Here is a 19,790-nt window from a genome sequence, read left to right on the forward strand (position 1 = left end):
AGTTAGTTATTTGAAGGTACAATCAATCACAAAATGCTTTCTATTTTTTTCAATTTCAGATAATCCAGGAATTGAAAAGCAAAGATGTTAGCAAATCTTTCCGTAAATCAATAAACAAAAAGCAAGGTATTACAGCAATTGGAGGAACATCAGCAATATCTAGTGAGGGGACACAGCACTCTTATTCAGGTAAGAAATAATTAAACATGGGCAAATTTTCCATGGAGCAAGACTCTTTAAATTTGCACTACAGATAAAACAGAGCCTAACTGGAAACTGTTGGCGGTGAAAGCAAATTAACACAGCAAAAGCATGTGGAGATAGACAAGGTAAGTGTGGGTGATAGTTTATTAACTCTGTTCAGATGTTGCTTAGTTTCACTCTTAGCTGCACTTGGAGATAAGTTGGGCATCTGTGTGAAAGCAAAGATGAAAACAAGGACTGAGTTTGGGGTGGGGGGGGAATGGCCTCTTTGGTGTACTTCTACCAAAGCTAGTGAAGTTTTTGCCTTCATTATATACTAATGGACCCTTATTCCTATATTCAGATAAGAAATGAACCCTCATTTTCATTTCCACAGTGTTAACTAACATGAACTAAAACCCCACTAACAAATCACCACGTATCCTTTCTCAATGGGCTGGCCTCCTCAGCTGTCTCTGCCATTACAGAATTGTTCACTCCTACGTGGTTTTTGCACAGACTGTCTCACACTGAAGAAGCTGCTTTTAATATTTGATCTGTTTCTTTCTGCCTCTCCCTGCTGCATGTAATTTAAGTTGGTAATTGTGCCTAATTGCATTGCAGCTCCTGGCCAGAGTGTGAACCACCTTCTAGGATCACATTGCAAACAGCAATTTTGCTACTTTTTTGATTGACTTAGTCTGGAATTCATGTGGTTCCAGATTGTGTAAAGGTTCTGTATATGAGGAAGATTTACTTTGATTAGCCAAAGGTGGCAATATCCTCTCTTTCAGTAGGATTCCAGCATCAGCTATACCTGGTACATCCTCAAAGCAGGGGATATGCTCCATCCCAAAGGATGCCTGTAGGGCATGAGAGGTGATTCTTTAGATGTAGTTTTATGTTTGGTGGAGAGAAATGAACCCCACTAGCCCACGATTCACCTGGCCTGGCCTCACCAGCCATCTCATTTATGATGAGGTGAAGTGTGCTCTAGAATTCCACATTGCTTCCCACTGACAGTGAAAAAAGGGTAATGAGTCAGGTGCTTCTTGAGGTGAGGTGAAGACCACCTGTAGTGTTTGGGAATTTGGATACTGAGACTTGATTGACTGTTATCTAAATAAGCTTTCTTAGATACAAAGTAATAAATTATGCACTGTATATGAAAGAGAATTTAAAACTGAGATATTAAACTTTGGAAGTTTCTCAAAGCTAAAGACAGCCCAGCAGTTCAGGCCAGTCTCTCAAGTCCAGCAGAAGGCTGAGTGAAACTCTGCATTTTAAACAAACAGCACATGGAGTGAGATGTTGCATATTTCACATGAGACATTTTCCCCTCTTCTTTGCAACTGCTGAGAAACTGAATTTGAAGTCAGCCATGAGGATATCTTCCCTATGACATTCATGTGGTTTCCTGTTATCCTTCAGAAAATCACCAGATACTTAGGGGGTCCAATGGGAGAAAGGGCAATCTGTACTTACCATTTTTTGTGTTCTTTCTCATTGGTCTGATTTTTTAAATAACTGACCTCTGTGAAACTAAGGAGTTTTGTTGCACATTAACCTCTTTGACTCAAGTATGCTGTTACTAGTGTTCATGGAAATGTTAATCTTTTATTTGAATTCTGTCTTTTTTCAGAGGAAGAAAAAGTTGCTTTTGTTAATTGGATAAATAAAGCTCTACAAGATGACCCAGACTGTAAGCACCTCCTACCCATGAACCCATCAGATGCCAGTCTGTTTAAATCCCTTGCAGATGGCATCCTTCTTTGGTGAGTCCAAGGCTATGAGAAAGAAATCTCAATGGTTAAATGCTGGTGACAGTGACATGAATTAGAAAACTAGACAAGCTTTAACATCAAGACTTCACTCTTAAATATTTCAATCTGGGTGCAAGGTGGGGAAAATCTTTTTGCCCATAGAAATGTGATTTTAAGCATATTTTCTATGTGACTCTGTGCATATGTTATAGAAGCAGTTTCCCACTTCAGACCCATAATTGTACATGCCAGATATGTGCAGGCTGTTTATAAAGGAGGTAATTAAACAGTTCATAAATTCATTACTTGAAATAATTAGAAAACTTCACTATTTTAAAAGTTACTAATTATAGTTATTAAATCATGGGATAGCAGGAACAGAAATCTGAATTAAATCCATGGCAAAACAGAGAGCATATAGTGGGTCCCTTAACTTTAGTCTGCCGTAACTTTCTAGTCAAAGTGGATTACTAGTACTTACTCACACACCATGGTAACAAGGGATTAGCTCATTAGTATTGATGTGAATTAGACTTTGAGATGCATGTGTAGATACAGGGTACTACAGAAATGCAGTGCAGAAATACACTGATTATATACAGTTTTTAAATAGAGACCATTTATGTTACTTTGGTTTACAGTTTTGATCTTTCCAGGAACTTTATTTGACAGTTATAGATATGATCTATTAATTATAGAAGGAAAATGTAACATATTATCTGGGGCATTCTGAATGAATGTGCAATTATTTAATGGGGAGAGGAGATTTAGAGGATGGTCTTTTTTTAATCTGTGTTAGTGTTCGTAGTTTATAGTCAAATAATATATTTTCCGAGAAATGGAAGTTTGAATAAACTCTTGACTTTTCTTCCTTAGCAAAATGATCAACTTTTCACAACCAGATACAATTGATGAAAGGGCAATTAATAAGAAAAAACTCACTCCTTTCACTATTTCTGTAAGTACTGCTTGGGTAGGAACTTGCCATAAATGAAAATGTAAAGTATTTTTCTGTTGTAATGACAGTTCTCCTGGTGGAGAAAAAAAATTCTAACAATTATATGTAATAAAAAGATCCTGAATCCTGAAAATACGAGATTGTATTTTCTAATAAACTCTACTGTCTTCTCCTATTTCTTAGATGATTTACAGAAAAACTAGTTTTTTCTTGTTTTCCCTAATTCTTTACCTATTAGCTATTTTTGTTTTTCCTTACTGAGTACCTGAGGAAAATAATTTTAGACCTTGAGTGGATGGCCAGGTTGTGTTTTGGCCATGCAGAAAGTATCTGCATGGCTGTGTCCTCTACGATAGGATGATGTACTTTCAATACTGGAGAGTATTGAAAGAGAATATTTCAAAACTTGGACAGAAGATGAGAAGATCTATTTTCAATTATGTATGAAGTCATGGAAAAGTTTGACAGAAACAGTTTTAAGAACTTAGTTTGGGTTTAAGAAAAGAGGTCTGGAAAGGGAAGTAGATCCATAAGTTACCAATGAGAAAAAACTGCTGATGAAAAACCCAGTTAAATGGCAGACTTTTCATTTTAGGCAGTCGCATTAAAATATGAAAAATTAAACCATGGTATGTTCTACATCCTCCAAGTGGGGTTTTTTATCATTACTTATTTAAAGAAGATTTGTCAGCAAAGATGATGTTTATGTTGCCTCTGTAGATAGTGAAATATGACACAAGAAAATAGTAACGTTGATGAGAGCTGCCACCTATTTTTTTCTTGGAATCTTTGTCAATATCTTTGACAATCAAAGCTTTGAGCACTCAGATAACTTTGAGTGACAGGGTTTTGAATTGCTGTGATTTTCTTATGCTTTTCATTCAATTACAGTTTAACAATTGCTTGAATAAATGTGTAAAATTTAAGATGAGATGACAGTGATGTCAGTAATATCCTGCCCAGGACTTCATGCAGGAATTCCATATGAACATGTTTTTCAGGATCAAGCCTCTGATATTTTGAGCTGTATTGTTAAATTTTTATAACTGATACTTATGAAGTGCAGAAAGTATCTTGATTAAAGTATTTCTCAGTAATCCCAACTGCAGAAAGTGGTTTACAATTTTTTGGTGGGTCCATATTAAACACTGTCATTGTTTTCTTTAAATTTTGTTAAGATGCAAGGTAGTTCACAAAGAATCTCCAGAGTGCAGTTTTCCATTGGAAGCCATTGAACTAATGCCTTATTTCTTCCAAAGTTTAATATGAACAATTTTACTAAAAAATACAATCTCACAAGTTTGTTAAATGAAGATATTCCAAATAGGAAAACCTAAACCTGGCTCTGAACTCAGCATCTGCCATTGGCTGCACAGTTGTCAATATTGGATCACAAGATCTGCAAGAAGGAAAACCACACTTGGTATTAGGACTCTTGTGGCAGATCATTAAAGTTGGCCTTTTTGCTGATATTGAGATCTCCAGAAATGAAGGTAAGAGTAATGCCAGCTACAGCAATGTCAGCCACTTGGAATGAGCTCAGACCACAATAGCAGTGATTTCAGCTTTTTTCCAACTTGCTTTTAGCTCTCATTGCCTTGCTCAATGAAGGGGAAGAGCTGGATCAGTTAATGAAGCTTTCCCCAGAAGACCTCTTGCTGCGCTGGGTGAATTACCATCTGGCCAATGCAGGGTGGCAGAAAATCAGTAACTTCAGCCAGGACATTAAGGTATGTGGTTATTTGCTCTCATAATCGAACACAGTGGTATTAAATCACACAATGCATAGAAAAAAATTGTCAGATCAGAAGAATTTAGATACCATAGTAATCTGCTTTCTCTGGCTGTAGATTTATCCTGAATTTTTCAACATTGAAAGAGCATTACTTTGACCTCTTCTATCCTATTTAGTTGCTCATCCCCTGTATTATCATATCACAGTGCAAAGTGAACACTTCCAACAGGCTGGTAGTCAGGGAAGTTCTAATGTTGTAAGATGGCTACTAGAGTTCTTTAGGACCATTTGCACCACTTGTTGGCTGCCTGATAACAGTCAGTCACTGCTCTGCTGGTGTGTCACCTGCCTGACACGGGGGCTGAAAGGCTCCTTGGGGCAGGTGGCAGAGCTGCATAATTCTGTCTTCAGTCATTCTGCAAAGGCATGCAGACCATTGTAGTAGCCCAGCTGACAAGAGAACACAGCAACTGTTTAAAACTGAAAGCAAAGGTTGAGAGGATTCCCTAAAGGCTTTAGACCTTTCATTGGAGGAAACGATATCCTTAATTGCAAGTTACATCTTTTCAAATGCTACCAAGAAGGCTGTTGTTAAAGCAGACTGTAACTAGGGTTTTATATAAAATCTGCTACTATGGTGAAAATATTATATGGTGTTTAAGAGAAGTAGTAAATACTAGAACTGGTAGGGGTTTATTTTTTCTTCTAGTTTGTTACTGCAAAATTGATCCTTTTTGTGGGAAGCACATAAATGTGCCCTGAATATCTTAATTACAACAGTCTAGTTAATATTCAGCAGAATAAATTTAACTAGCATTGTCCAGAATAATTAGCAGATATTCATTTTCTCTGTCATCTGGCTAGGTAAGTTCTATGTGAAACAGGGTAGTAAAATGACTGTATGACTCTATCCACATTCACTGAAATTAGGGTGCTGTATTTTTGACTTCTATGGCTTTTGGATTGGACTATTAGAGTAACAAATGTCTAGAAAAGGTTATATATTTGCTGCTTGTTTTATTTTCTTTAGTCTTACACTGTTTGTTTTAGGATTCAAGAGCATACTACCATCTGTTAAATCAGATTGCACCCAAAGGAGATGACCTTGAACAATTGCCTATTAAAATTGACTTTACAGGATTTCATGTGAGTATCCAGAAATGTAAAAATAGACTGGAATTATCTGAGACCTCTGTTTATGTATCTAGCATTCTGGTTATCCCTGAATCTTCTTTTGTTTCCTAACGTGTGCAAAAATTTAGCCAGATTCCTCAGTGTTACAAAAGCTTAAATGGGCAGAAACTTGAATAAGTTCTACAGTGCTGCTGAAACAGGATAATGCATCCTGCAGTGTAAAGTTTGGAGCTATATTTTACTTGGAGTAGTGTGTATTGATTTTCAGTTGGGTCATCTCAACGTGAATATTACAACATCCTGCTCAGTTCTCCTCTTCTGGAATTCAGAGAAGGAAAAAGATTAGACTTCACAATCTGTTGTTCCTTCCTCTAACCAAATGGCATTTAGAAATAACATGTGAGCCCTTCCAATAGCCAGCAGGAAAGTGTGCTGTCCATCAAGCTTTCAGTTCTGAAGGGACAGAGGGTCTAAAACCAGCCTACACTGATGTGAAAACACTTGTCTGAGCTGCTTCATAATGCCTGTTGGAAGGATTATTCTGAGAGTGTATTTGATACAAAGTTGAACTGCATGCCTATATACCTATATATCAATCAGAATCTAAAGTAGAATCTCATTATTCATTATAGTCATGAAACCCATGTGCAAGTTTGCTTACATGTTTTAGTTTTCTTAAATTCCTTGTTTGCTTTGTTTGCTCTTGTTTGGGATTTTTTGAGAGTGAGAAAGAGTAGAAGTTAATTTTTTCCATGTAATTTCCTGCAGTTCGTATGATCACATTTTGCAGTGAACTGATATGTTACTAATAAAGACCAATGAACGAAACACATAAGTTGCCAACTTACAATGATTAAGAGAAAAAATATTAAAAGGAGAGCAAGTTTGATGCATTCAAACTCTTACTGACAGTTTTGGACATGATCTGGAATTACTGTGCTTGAGAATATCAGTTTAAAGCAGTGATGGTGAACCTTTGGTACATGTAGGATACACAATACAGGAATCAACAGCCTGGAAATGGAAATATAATCTCTACACTCCTGGCTGCAGTTGCTGTGATTCATGAGGAATGCTGTGCTGACAGACATAGAAGTGAAGGACAGCAGAAGGCAGAGGGGAATTGTCATGGGCTGTAAGAGCCCAGTGCCTCAGGCGTTGGCAGAAATGAGGGAGGACCTGACATGGGTCAATTAAAGATTTCCCTACCTGACAATTGCTAAAATCTAGTATTAGACTTAACTGTAAATTAACTTTTGTTTGTTTTTCTTTTTAGGATAAAAATGACCTGAGGAGGGCTGAATACATGCTCCAACAGGCAGATAAATTGGGCTGCAGACAGTTTGTAACTCCAGCTGATGTGGTTGCAGGCAACCCTAAGCTCAATTTGGCTTTTGTTGCAAATCTCTTTAATACATATCCAGCCCTGCACAAGCCTGACAGTTCATCTTATGATGTCAATTTATTAGAAGGTACTCAACTTTCTAACCATACAGAAGATAAGAATATTAGTCACTTCTAGTTAGGTATTCCTTCTAGATTGTAATATAGGATTCCTGTGTGCTGGTGCCTGTGTTTACTTACTAGCAGCCAATATAAGCTTTAGTAGAAAACCCCAGTAGTGTGTATGTAGCCTGACCAAATGGTTATTCCTGAATAACTTCTGTCATTCATTTGCAGGAGCAAAAAGTGTCCTACTTTCTTTTCAGTTTCCCAAGTTTCTTTCCATGCTATTTATATTTTAGCTGATGTACAAATTCTAGCTTTTCTTTGCAGTGCTATATTATGCAACTGTAATAGTCTTTATATGTGTGTGTATTAGTTTGTTGCCTTTTAAAGTAGGAAACATTTTTTTAAAAAACGGCTCCTGTATCAGCAGCCTATATTAATCTATGGCATCAAAAGTCTGTATAGATCCTATTGTGTCAGGGAATCTGGCCTTTAACTGTACAGTTCAGATCTCTAATGCCAGAGATAAAGGGATAATTGGTAACAATCTTTGGCTGTTGCCCTTGCTGTGGACCAGCTAATCTAGGATAATGCAATGGCTCCTGCCAGTGTATTTCACAGTTGTTCACTGATCTCAAAGGAATGTGAGAATCAGGGGTGCTGCACTCGGGAGAATCACCAGCAATGTTCACATAGTCCTCTGCACTGCCTTCTTGTGCCTTCCTCTTACTGTTCCTATCAGGTTTCCTTTCCATCTAGGTGAGTCCATCTTCCTTTGCTCCTGTTTTTTCATAATTTGTCTGTGCTGCTGCATCCCTGTGTCACAAATCTTGTACCCCTCAGTGCTTTCCTGTTTCAGGCTTCTTGCTCTTCCAGCTTCAGCTGGGTGCCAGCTGTGATGTGATAGAAGTTGTAGAGCACAGGACTCTTCCCTTTGTCTTCCCTTTTCAGCTGTGATATCCCCAGTCACTGCAGTCCCTGCTGGCCAGGACAAATGACTGAAGGAAAGGTCTGCTCTTCCTCTGCTTCAGTTTTAGAAATGTCAGCTCTTGGAAATGTATACCCGAGCTGTGCAGAGGTGTGGAATATGTTCAGTTTCTCTGCTCTGAAGATAAAGTTGCTGGTGTAATTTGAAATAATGAAAACTTGGTTAAATTTGGAAGAGTTTTCAATGGCATGGGAAAAACTAGTTGAATTCATTTCTGGACTTTCTTGAAACATTTAGATGAGATCAAAGTCTCAGCCAAACCAGTTTAAAAAGTTACATCAGCTGAATGCTAGTCTATGATTTTGTAACGATAAATACTGGCCAAATTTAACTTATTATTTACAGTATCTATTTTGGAGATGGATAATCATGCCAATGTTATCTGTTGAGAGAAAAGTAGATGACCCCTTTTTGCCCTCAAATAATAATTGCCATGGTGTCAAGTAGATATAAACCACAAAATTGTTATTTCAGCCCAAAGACAATGTTGTTAATGTGTTTTTTCCTGTTAATGTATTATTTGTTTTCCATTAAGTCCTGTGTTTATCCTGATGTTTTCTCAAGCTAGTGATATAAAATATGACATTGATTTCTTTATAGTTTCATCATAGATTGTCTGTTGAAATCTGACTCATAATTTATAATGCTTTCCTGTTTTGCTTCATGAAATGCAGATTTGACCCCTCCTAATGTAGGTACTGTATTTAGTACTTTTCTGTACTCCATAAAAGTGTTTATTCTGCAATTTTTCATTCCCTTTTTTTTCCCTATTGTTTAATCATCTCTGTCCTTTTCTGGTTGATTTTTTGCATTGTTCTTACATTTTTCTGTTGTTTTAATATGCCGTCATAAGTAAAAGAGAAGGAAAAAACCCCACAGCATATAAAATGAGGGCAAGAGTTGCAGTAAGTCAAATCCCATACAGGTATTTTGGGGGGTTTAGCCAGTGAGGGCTTTCCATGAACTGAGATGTCAAGCTGTAGGCATGTGTGGGTGAGTACAGCTCCCTGAAATCTTCATTTTCCTGCATAAATTCCATCTTTTCAGGGACTGTCCCACCTGATCAGTATGATGTGGCTGTCCTTTTCAGTTTAAGACAGTTAATAAACCTGTGCATAAACCCTGATGATACCTCTGGGGATGTGCACTGAAATATGGAGAGCATATCTCTCACGAATAATGACATAGCAAAATGAGCATTTGATGTTGTGTGGGGGTGGAGAGGACAGTCCTGAGCTCAGGTATTGCACCACCTTTGCACGTTGCTGCTGATCCAAGGAGCCTCTCCTTGTGGGGAAGCAGCAGTTTGGAGTCAGAGTCATGCAGAAAGCTGAGTTCTTGGGGGGAGGAAGAGGAGGGACTTGTGTGCACCCACTTTTCCTCCAGTGTGGATGTCCTGTGCTGTTGCCTAGATTACTGGCAGTCTTCATGGCTGTCACCACAAGAGGGTTAAATACCCCCACTCAGGCTGGCTGAACTTTGGGTGCAACTGTACCTTGAGCTCAGTTGTGTTCCAGAGATAATCTTAGATATATTTGGAGCTCTTTGGATTCTTGACCCCCTCCCTATGGCTACTTTCCACTCAGTTCCACAGTGTAATGATCTCAAAAAAGAGATGGCAATAAATATAAAGGATACTACCAAATTTGCTCCTCTCTCTTTTGTGTAGCTCTGCCCCCTTTCTGCAGTTTTCCAATGATTTTGGCTATCTGCTGCACCACTCAGCAGAAGATATGCTCCTGATAGGATCACAAGGTATATTTTGAATAAAAGAATAGAGAGAAAAAATTGGTCAGTTCTCAGCCATCTGGAAAACTTATGAGCATTCATATATTGCATGATAAAGGGATTTGCTTAGAGTGGCATATTAAATATCGTATGCTGGGTTTAGTTCCTGGACTCCCCCTTTCCAAAAGGGTCCTGCCCAGCTTGCATGCTCTTGCTCCTGCTTGGCTGCTTTGGATTCTCCTGACAATGTTAAGCAAGCATTTGAAACTCCTCAGTCTGAGTGCAGTTGCTATATCTGTTTTTGTGGCTGTGCTGTTTTCAGTAAGAGTTCACTAAATAACCTTGGTGCTGTCTTTGTAATGGACAAATGTTCTAAAAGCAGTTTGCAGTCAGTATTTTAGGTGCTGCAAATCAATTCAAAGCTCAGTAACCATAAAATCATTAAATAAAAGCACAAGGCACTTGCTTCAAAATACTATAATCTCAAAGAGATTATATTCTTTATAAACTTAAATCATATATCATTCTTGAGTTATGATTGTTATTAAAATGGAAAAACTGATATTTTTAATAACTTTGTCACAAAGCATGATTCTTTTTTTAAATTTTAATGTAACAAGAAATATGTGAAACAAAGCTCTCTGATGACCTTGCAGAATAGTATTTTTCTTTGTTTCTTCTGTTTCATCAGTTTCATCAGGATCTTTGGTTATTTCTACAAGTAAATATGTGAAACAAACAGTAAATCAAATTGCATATGAAAAAAATCTTAATTTAGAAAAGGTTTCAGTAAGATGAATATCAACTATTTAATAATAATTGGAAAGGAAAGAACCTGGTAAGGTGGCTGAAACTTTTAAAATAAAACTTACTTTGTAGAATCTGCAAACTACAGCTGAAATTTCTGAAGTCCACAGCTTTTTGTATAAAAGGGTAAGAGATCTAGACTAAGATGGTAACTTCTATCTAAAAATCATTGTTATGATGCAGGTCTAGGCATGGAAAGATAATGTTAAAGATATTTTCTTTCTAGTCTAATGATAAATACATATTTACGCAGTAGCTTCATTTTACAAAGGCATTCATTAATCCATAGTCAGCCTAGAACTGCTGTACTAAATGAGACAGTTCTCATGCTATTTAAACCTCATCAGACAAATGTGGTATTGTTACCCTCTAAGGAGCAAACAAAAACAGCAAAGAAAAATCTTGCTTAGATATTTGTGCTTCAGTCTGGAGAAATCTGCTCTTTCATTGTTTGGAGAGGTTTTCTCCCTCCTCAGTGTCTTCCCTGTTTTATTAACTGTGGATTATCAATGCAGGGGAACAAAGTGATGAGGTTATGCCAAGCTCACATATACAGGCTAAATATTTTCTCAAATGTTCCTCTTTGATGCAAGAGAAAACAGCTTATGCAGCACTGGTTCAAATGCAGATGGCCACAGAGATGTTGGTAAAATTTAGGTAGTATTGTATGTAGAAAGTTAATGAATTATTGCAACGGTTACTTTATAGAGAAAGAGAGTTAGGTTAGGACTCATGATTGCAATAATAAAATCAATCTAAGTCAGGAAAGTGAAGGTTGGGATTTAGTTGCCAATGAACTTTTTGCATTTTTTGTAAGTAGAATTGCTGGTTAAAACTGTGAGGATAACTGGCCCCCTCGGCAGTATAAATAGCTTCACAAATTTAACCTATACAACACTGTCTCTCCATGTTTTGAGTTCAAAGAACTAAAAAAAAAGAGAAATTTATTTTTAATCTGTTAAGAAAAAAAGTATTCTGATTTTAGGGAGGCCCTTTGCAAATTAATACTCTCAACTTCTGTGAGAGGAGAGTGGAGTTGTAGTGACTTTTAATAAAAAGATGTCATTTCAAACAGACCTAATGGTACTGTTCAATGCAGTTTCCACTCATTTTAGTTTCAGGAAATTATTATTAATCATCTCCATGATATGTTAATTATGTGAAATAGAACAACAGTTTGTTTCTATGTTTTATCAAATTGTATTTACTCAGATAAATGTAGTCTAATACACTAATACACTACTCCCTGTAGTGCCCCCCTGTGGCTAGAACTGAGCGAATCTGAATTGGATGGGATTGCCTTGTAGCATAGATGACTGTTTGGGAAACTATGAACTCATTTTGGGGTGGGAGGGAGTGGTGGGGGATATGAGAAGCATTTAAACATTACTTATTAAAGCATTTTCTCTAATAACTTACATAGAATTATATTTGTCACCATAGGAGAAAGTAAGGAAGAAAGGACTTTCAGAAACTGGATGAATTCACTGGGTGTAAGCCCATATGTTAATCATTTATATAGGTAAGATTTTTTAAAAAAAATAATTATTTGACTTCCCTTGGATGACATGGGAAAAAAAGAAGGAAAGAAGAGGGGGAAGTTGTATTTCTGCTACAATAGTGATTTCCAGATTTCCACTTCAAAACTGATTTGTAAGACCACATTAAGCAGTATCTGACTCAAATATTTGAGTCATAATCTAAATCAACTAGAAAACCTAAGAAGGTTCAAATCTTCCCCCCTCCCTCACTTGTATGTCGAATTACGGGTTTTTTTAAAGTTGAGATAATTGTGTTTTATGATGCATAATTTTTTATTTTTTCAGTAGACTGTAAGAAGCTCTGCAGTGCAGTATTCCCTCAGATGAAGAGCTTTATAAAAAGCTTTTTAGGTGCTTCTGGTCACTTTCAAATTCTGCCAGGGGTTGATTCAAATCCTGTCAATAAAAGATGAGACTGAGGGAGCAAATGGGAACACTTGCTTGGATGTATATTTACTATTTGGTTTCATTATTTCTGTTTTCTGACCTCTGTAAGGTGATCTATAGATCTATAGGTATCTTAACATGGAGAATTTCATTTATTCAGTAGAGGATGGGGATTATCAGTAATGCAACATAATGGGAAAATAATACTTTTCCTACTATTCTTTTTTTTCAAGATAATTTCATTGGTTTTGATTATTCTTTACTAAAATACATCTGTAGGCATCTGCAGATAAAGTATGAGTATTTAACTTTTGGGAAAGTCCTTAGAGAACTAAAAGTAGATCAATAAGTTAAAACTCTCTTAGCAGCTATTTTGTCTATGCCTGCCCTATGAAAGTAATTATTTAATTGAAGCCAGTGGCTGAGCTTACTTCACCAAGGTTTGTAAAAATAATGAAATTAAATGCAGAATTTGGTGTATATAATTGCAGGAATCAAGCAGTAGAATATAGGCCAGTTTCTTTACAGAATAGCACCAGGTTTTATTTAAGTGTCTGGAATTTTTCAGCAATTTAATTACACCGTGAAAAGTCTCAAGTACTTACTTTCATTGTCAGTCTGTGCTTCTGTGCTTAAAAGCCGTGTTTTGCTCTGGTTTAGTGACCTTTCTGACGCTTTAATCATCTTCCAACTGTATGACATGACACGTGTACCTGTGGACTGGAGCCACGTCAACAAACCTCCGTACTCATTGCTGGGTGGCAACATGAAGAAGGTGGGTGGGTGCTCTGGGAGGCAGCTCAGCCTCACTGGCTCCCGTGGTGCTGGCAGCCTGTGCTGTCAGGGTTCCTGTGCTGCTGAGACAGTCCTGGGGGGGAAAAATGGGAAAATCAATTTTCCAGCTATTATCCCGAAGAATAAATAGCACATCTCACCTTAGTTTCTAAAAGTGGACCCCTTTTGGCAATATTTAATTGATGACCTGATTTGGATCTGTAAGTGAAAGCTTCAGGCCTAACATGGATGCTGGATGCTCCTATACTGTGAGGCATTTCCTCCCAGAGCAGTTTAAAATGCTGCCCAGAGGATTTGGGCAAGACTTGCAGAGTCCAAGCTTTCACTTAGTTCGTGATTGTTGTGAAGGCTGAAATGTAGAGGGTAAAAATTACTGCCTGTTTAAGAAGAACACATTTCAGTGTCTTTCAAAGTATAGTTTTGATATAAATATATTTTATTCACTGCCTTAGTGGAAACTTGGTTTTCTCAAATATGGAAAAATTGTCATTGGAATCTTACATAATTGCATTTATAGTAAAACGTGTTATTTTAATCACAGTGTAGCTAGACTGGAAATATTTTCTAGCTTCAGATCTCACTGTAGGTAACCATAAGCCAAAGTAAGTTAAAAGATTTATAGATTATAGGTCTGTATTGCAGAAATATTTAAAGTGTTTTCATTATTTGCACACAAAATTTATTTTTAGATTGAGAATTGCAATTATGCAGTAGAACTTGGGAAGACAAAAGCCAAATTCTCACTGGTTGGTATTGCTGGACACGATCTAAATGAGGGTAATCCAACTCTGACTTTGGCTTTGGTGTGGCAGCTGATGAGAAGGTAAGTTAGGTGCAGTGAATGACAGATGTGTATATATGTGTCTGTGCACGTGTGTTTATATATAAAGGCAAATTAAGGGTAGTGTTCAGGTCATCCAACTGGTATTGTAGAGAGCAATCTCTAAATATCCCTGTTCTCAAAGATAAAATTGTATATGTGTTTTGTAATTTACATTCTGTGCAGTGATTGAAACCACAGTTAAAACCTTATGAACTAGAAACTGTGACTGAAATCATAAATCCTGCAGCAAGTGAAAAGATCTCAACTTATGTATCTTTCTGTAAGTAGAGAGTAATTTAAATATTTGTAAAGCCCAAGGAAGTGGTGCTACATATACTACAGAAGTTAAAAGGGTAAAAAATTGTAGGCCATCACAGCTATAGTTACATAAGTATCATCAAATCAAAATCTTGCTACTGTATTGAGCAAGAAAAGACAGATATAAAGTGATTTCATTAAGGAGTGTTTTATTGCAAATGTTTTCCTCAAATTAGTTTATTTAGACCTATCCCAAAACACCTAGTGGTTTTTGTTCTTAGACTGCTGTGATTCAGGCTTTTTTCCCACTAGGATGGTGGGGAGCCATTTAAACTTAGAAACTAAAATGAATTGTGATGTACTGAGTAAAACAAGTGCATGAAGATGTTACAATGACTATTATGAGATTTGGGATAATGTTTTATTCTTTCATTCAGTAACCATTGAAAAAATGCTTTCAAGTCCTATGTAGTTTGTAAGGTAAAGGTAACTTATGAAGAGGAATACTTTGCATTGTTACTGTGATAAAGTAATATTTTACCTTTCTTACAAAGAAAAGTTAAGCAAAGTGGAGTTCTACCACTCATTTTAACTTGGGTTCTTGTTCTCTGTATTGAAGGTATACTTTGAATGTACTATCCGACCTTGGAGAGGGTGAAAAAGTAAACGATGAAATTATTATTAAATGGGTGAATCAGACACTTGCAAAAGCAAATAAGAAAACTTCAATTATAAGTTTCAAGGTAACCAATTTTATTCCCTTTTCTTTCCACATATAATAACACTTAGGATTTTTAAACTGATCTCTTTAAGAATTTGGTTTTAACAGTGGCTCTCCCATCAGCTAGCAAAATTGTTTATGGAAATATTTCTGAAAGTCTTTGAATCTTCAAAAGTATTTTACAAATCTGTTGACAAATAAAAGAAATTATAGTAGCTGCAGTACGATAGAAAACAAAATGCCCAACAACAAAGAAAAGAAGTTTAAACTTTAAAAGAGGCTTATGTCTGAAGTTACCAGTGTTTGGGCCTGGCATGTCATGTATTTTCCAAGGTTTTGGATATAGGCACTCTCATGCTTGTACAAGCAAGAAAAACAATTTTGGAAATACCGGGGGCAGATGCCCACTTCTCGCAGGAGCTGCCTCCAAGGATGTTGTCCCGTGTGACAGGGCCGGGAGAGGGAGCCCGCGGTGGCCAGCGACACCTTGTGTCGTCCTCGGCTCTGCTGCCGTGCAGCAGCCGGGGAAGAACAGGAGCTGCTCCCATTCAGCAAATAAGAACACATCGATAAAGAAAGCTTTCCTTCCACGTTATTTAAGTGTTCAAAACGAAAGAAGCCATATGTGTGTCAGGTCTGTTATTCTGGGTGAATCTCTTGCTTTAGAAATGGCTGATGAATAATTGCACACAAATGTAACATCCTTGTACAGGTTCATTTTATAATCTGAAGCAATTATGTCTGGTTCAAACCAGGAGAATCTAGCAAGTTTAATATTTGAGAGTTCACTATGTTATGAGCTTTATTTAGGTAAGCATTATTAATCAAAATATGAAGTAAAAATATTTCATTTCCGCTTTAGAAGGTAACTCGGGCCTTCATTTTCTTATGAGAGGTTGCTGCTTCTCTTATTTCTACATAAATTGTTATAATGATTATACATAAATGTTATCGTGGTGGTATTAAATAAGTTTTAAGTATGACAGGAATCTGTCCCATTAGCTTGCCTTTGGTATGCCTGTGTTTTTGGGGGGACATTGGCTGTATTTTTAAGGTAATTCAACTGATAGTTGACCAATAAAGATGAGGAGGTACAGATGCAAAGTGACACTATTCAGTATTCATTTTTTTTACTACTTTTTTTTACAACATTTATATAAATGTAGGCTTTCACTGTTTGGGTTTTGGGATTACTACGGTGAGCAGACCATAGAGAAAGCAGAAGTGCCTTATATTTTACTGTGGACTATGAAAGCCAAGTTCTGTTCTATTGCCATTCGTTCAAACAGTAAAAATGATAAAGGTGTGTCTTATGGTCTTGGGGATATACTCCATGCATTTAATGCCTTGAAGCAGAATTATATTAGTATTTTTAGATGTACAATGAGTATGATGGCTCTCTGGGACGTCCCTGAAGTGGCAGTCATAGTTCTGGTGACAGAGGCAGCTGTGTCCCGTGGCTCACGCTCAGCCATGCAGGGCCTGAGCCAGCCTTGCTTTAGCATCAGCAGCTCCCGCTCTGCCCACACAGTTGGGATGGAATGATTGCAGCAACAGGACTTGCCCTTGTAAGGATCTCTGTGTGTTAAATACAAAACACAGACTGCTCACGCTAGCTCAGAATACCATCTGAGCCATAAACTACTCCAGAAAATAGTTCCACGGCAAGAAAATATACATATGTACATAAACAGGGCCTGTAAGGATCTTTTTGTTGGCTTGAAAGTCTGGTCCTTGAACTCCTGTCAAAATTCCTTTCCTTCCTTAGGGCTTAGGGAGGGAAATTTGATGAAATAAATTTAAACCATTTATGCAATAATGATACCAGCACAGTGAACATTGTAATACTGATTGCAGAAAAGAACATTAGAATTCATAAAGGGTGAGGAAAACCATCACACTATGAAGTAAGAAAGCGGAATTCTGTCTTCCAGTATGCATGCGAGATGTGCTGTAGGGCTTTTTGCATTTTGAAGATGGAGTAATCAAAGCAGATTCCTTAAACTAATCTTGTGAGTCTTTTTCTTTTAGGACAAATCAATTAGCACTAGCTTACCTGTCCTGGATTTAATAGATGCCATTGCACCAAAAGCAGTTCGTCCAGAAATGGTCAAGAGAGAAGACCTTTCTTACCAAGACAAATTGAATAATGCCAAGTAAGTTTTAAATTAATGCTTCATAATTTCCTGAAATGCAGGAAATGCATGATTTACTAATTTGTTAAGAGAAAGATAACACTAATATTAATTGGTTTTTTAATGGAATAGAATATAAATTCTAATATTATTTATTTTTCTAGTGTATCTAAAATACACAGCTGATGACCTACCACCACTGTACTGTAATTGTTTTCCTAATAGTCTGCCATACCTCATATTGTTTTTGACCAAAATTAATGCTTTGATAACCAGTAGCAAAACATCTGCCAGTACAATTGCCAGAACATGCTTTCTTCACAATAATGTTCATTTTCTATTAGAGCCTAAGTACTGTTAAACAGGCACATCCTGCTTGTTGAAATCTGGTTTTGTTGTTGAGAATTTTGACATATTAATAGATGCCAGAAAAAATAACAGTATTTGTTTTCTCTTGTTTTCCAAGGTACGCCATTTCAGTCGCTCGAAAAATCGGTGCTCGTATTTATGCTCTCCCAGATGATCTGGTTGAAGTGAAGCCAAAAATGGTGATGACAGTGTTTGCATGTTTGATGGGAAGAGGACTGAACAGAATAAAATAATGCAGACATGTACCACAACTTTCTGCCATGTTAAGCACAATGAATGCCTCGCAGTTTACAGAGTTCTGAAACTTAGTATAAGATGAGAAAAATTGTATGCACAAATACACTAATCAATTATCTTTTAATAATGTTTATATTAGTTAATTTTCTTCAGTTTCATAACACATGAATTATTTATGGCTAATACTGTTTTCAGAACATGTTCATTTACAAATTAACATCATAGATTTGTATTGCTTGGAAAAACCCATGTGAATCAAGCTCCATTTGCATTAGTTTCCATAGCACTGTAAGAACCTGCACTGTTTTCGTTGTGTTGTTTCAGGACCAATTATGAAACACTGTTTGATTTCTGTGGGTGTTACTTACATGTAGTTCATACAAGTCTCAAGGTGCATTCCAATCCTGTTGGACTCCAAACTGCACAGAAATTATCATCCTTGCCTTATTCTTGGAGAGCTTAACTCTTGTTGGAGCCAATGAGAGTCTTGTCATCGGCTTCAGAGCAAGTAAAGGCCTGTGATAATGTCTGGTAACTAATGAATACTGTTTAAACTGATGAAACTATTTTGTGGGAATTATCATTAAATATATGTAGTAGGTTTTTTTCTGTTACTTAGTAGAAACTTTTACAAAACATGTTGTATGAAAAAAACAGCAATAGAAAGCAGAAATGTCCTGTCATTATTAGGTCTGCATATGTGCTAAGTTTCTCTGTTGGACTAAACAGCTGTTGGTTGAGGTTTTTTAACCTTTCATAAAATATTGTATTAAGAGCTGGCTAGTCCACTATGGGATTTCTCAGTACTGTATTGCATTTCCTTATATATCATTCCTTTGATTTTTCTAAAGTGCGTTTCGTGTGCAGAGGTTTTGTGTAGAGAGATGGGTGCATTGTCTGGATGAGATAAAATCCCTAATTTTTTCTTAGTAATTTTAAAGTAACTATTTATACTCCTTTTTCATCAGCTGTAAATTTTCACTTATCATGCTGGAGCTGGACATTTAATAAAGTTGTACCAAAAGCTGAACAATAAGGAAACTAAATAAAAATTAAAGAGATTTTTTTTTTTTTAAGTATGAAGCTTCTGCTTTTTCTCAGGTCCTGTAGCCAGTCCTAAGTGTGGCAGAACCCAAGAATCCTGATGAGCCAAGCGGGTGGACTAAGTTTTACATCTTCACTATCTTGCACACAATTTAGCAAGAGTAAGGGATGCATCCATCCAGTTTCCATTATATGAGATAAAGGGGACTGGAGAGAATTAAGTGCTTGGATTTCAATCCATTTGCCTCTGCCTATTTACTGGTTTGCATTGTTGGGACAAGAGTTGATTTACTTCATTTCTATTCCCAGTCCACGATGATGACAGAGTTTTGTACAGAATTTGAGTTCTGGAGACAACTCAGTCTGAGTCCTCAGTCAGAAGAGGCTAAATGGAGACTTACTTAAGTCTCCATGCTGTAAGAATAAACGATCTCTTATTAAGTTAGATAATCCTGAAGTACTGCATTTATCTGCTGGACACTTGGTACCTTACTCTACAAAGGCCAGTATTTCCTATTTTATAAACTGTTGCTGTAAGTGTCCAGAATTACGTCGAAGCTGCTTTGAGGAAATGGAAATGAGTTGTCATGGGCAACCCTCTGATGCTGTGATGAGCGGGGCCGCAGTTATTGTAGCAGCTGGGAGAACACAGATTTCAGGCAAACCAGCAGCTGCTGCAGCGGTGTCCCAGCGCGCCCTCCCCCGCAGGCAGCCTGCGGCCCCCGCCGGGCTGTG

General features: G+C 37.0%; 1 protein-coding gene across 6 annotated transcripts in view; it reads left to right on the forward strand.

The window, feature by feature from the left end:
- Positions 1–19,083, forward strand: part of PLS1 (plastin 1) — a 40,959-nt gene extending 21,876 nt beyond the window's left edge. For all 6 annotated transcript variants that reach the window (XM_063408003.1, XM_063408001.1, XM_063408000.1 and 3 more), the window contains exons 4-16: positions 60–189; positions 1,826–1,958; positions 2,823–2,904; positions 4,232–4,397; positions 4,492–4,634; positions 5,690–5,785; positions 7,050–7,245; positions 12,189–12,267; positions 13,334–13,448; positions 14,158–14,291; positions 15,169–15,292; positions 17,302–17,426; positions 17,872–19,083. In XM_063408003.1, coding sequence (XP_063264073.1) covers positions 60–189; positions 1,826–1,958; positions 2,823–2,904; positions 4,232–4,397; positions 4,492–4,634; positions 5,690–5,785; positions 7,050–7,245; positions 12,189–12,267; positions 13,334–13,448; positions 14,158–14,291; positions 15,169–15,292; positions 17,302–17,426; positions 17,872–18,007 — 1,659 coding nt within the window. In that variant the 3' untranslated portion in view covers positions 18,008–19,083. The remainder of the gene's footprint in view (positions 1–59; positions 190–1,825; positions 1,959–2,822; positions 2,905–4,231; positions 4,398–4,491; positions 4,635–5,689; positions 5,786–7,049; positions 7,246–12,188; positions 12,268–13,333; positions 13,449–14,157; positions 14,292–15,168; positions 15,293–17,301; positions 17,427–17,871) is intronic.
- Positions 19,084–19,790: the final 707 nt, after the last annotated feature.

Source organism: Prinia subflava, chromosome 11, assembly GCF_021018805.1.
Source record: "Prinia subflava isolate CZ2003 ecotype Zambia chromosome 11, Cam_Psub_1.2, whole genome shotgun sequence".
Lineage (NCBI taxonomy): Eukaryota > Metazoa > Chordata > Aves > Passeriformes > Cisticolidae > Prinia > Prinia subflava.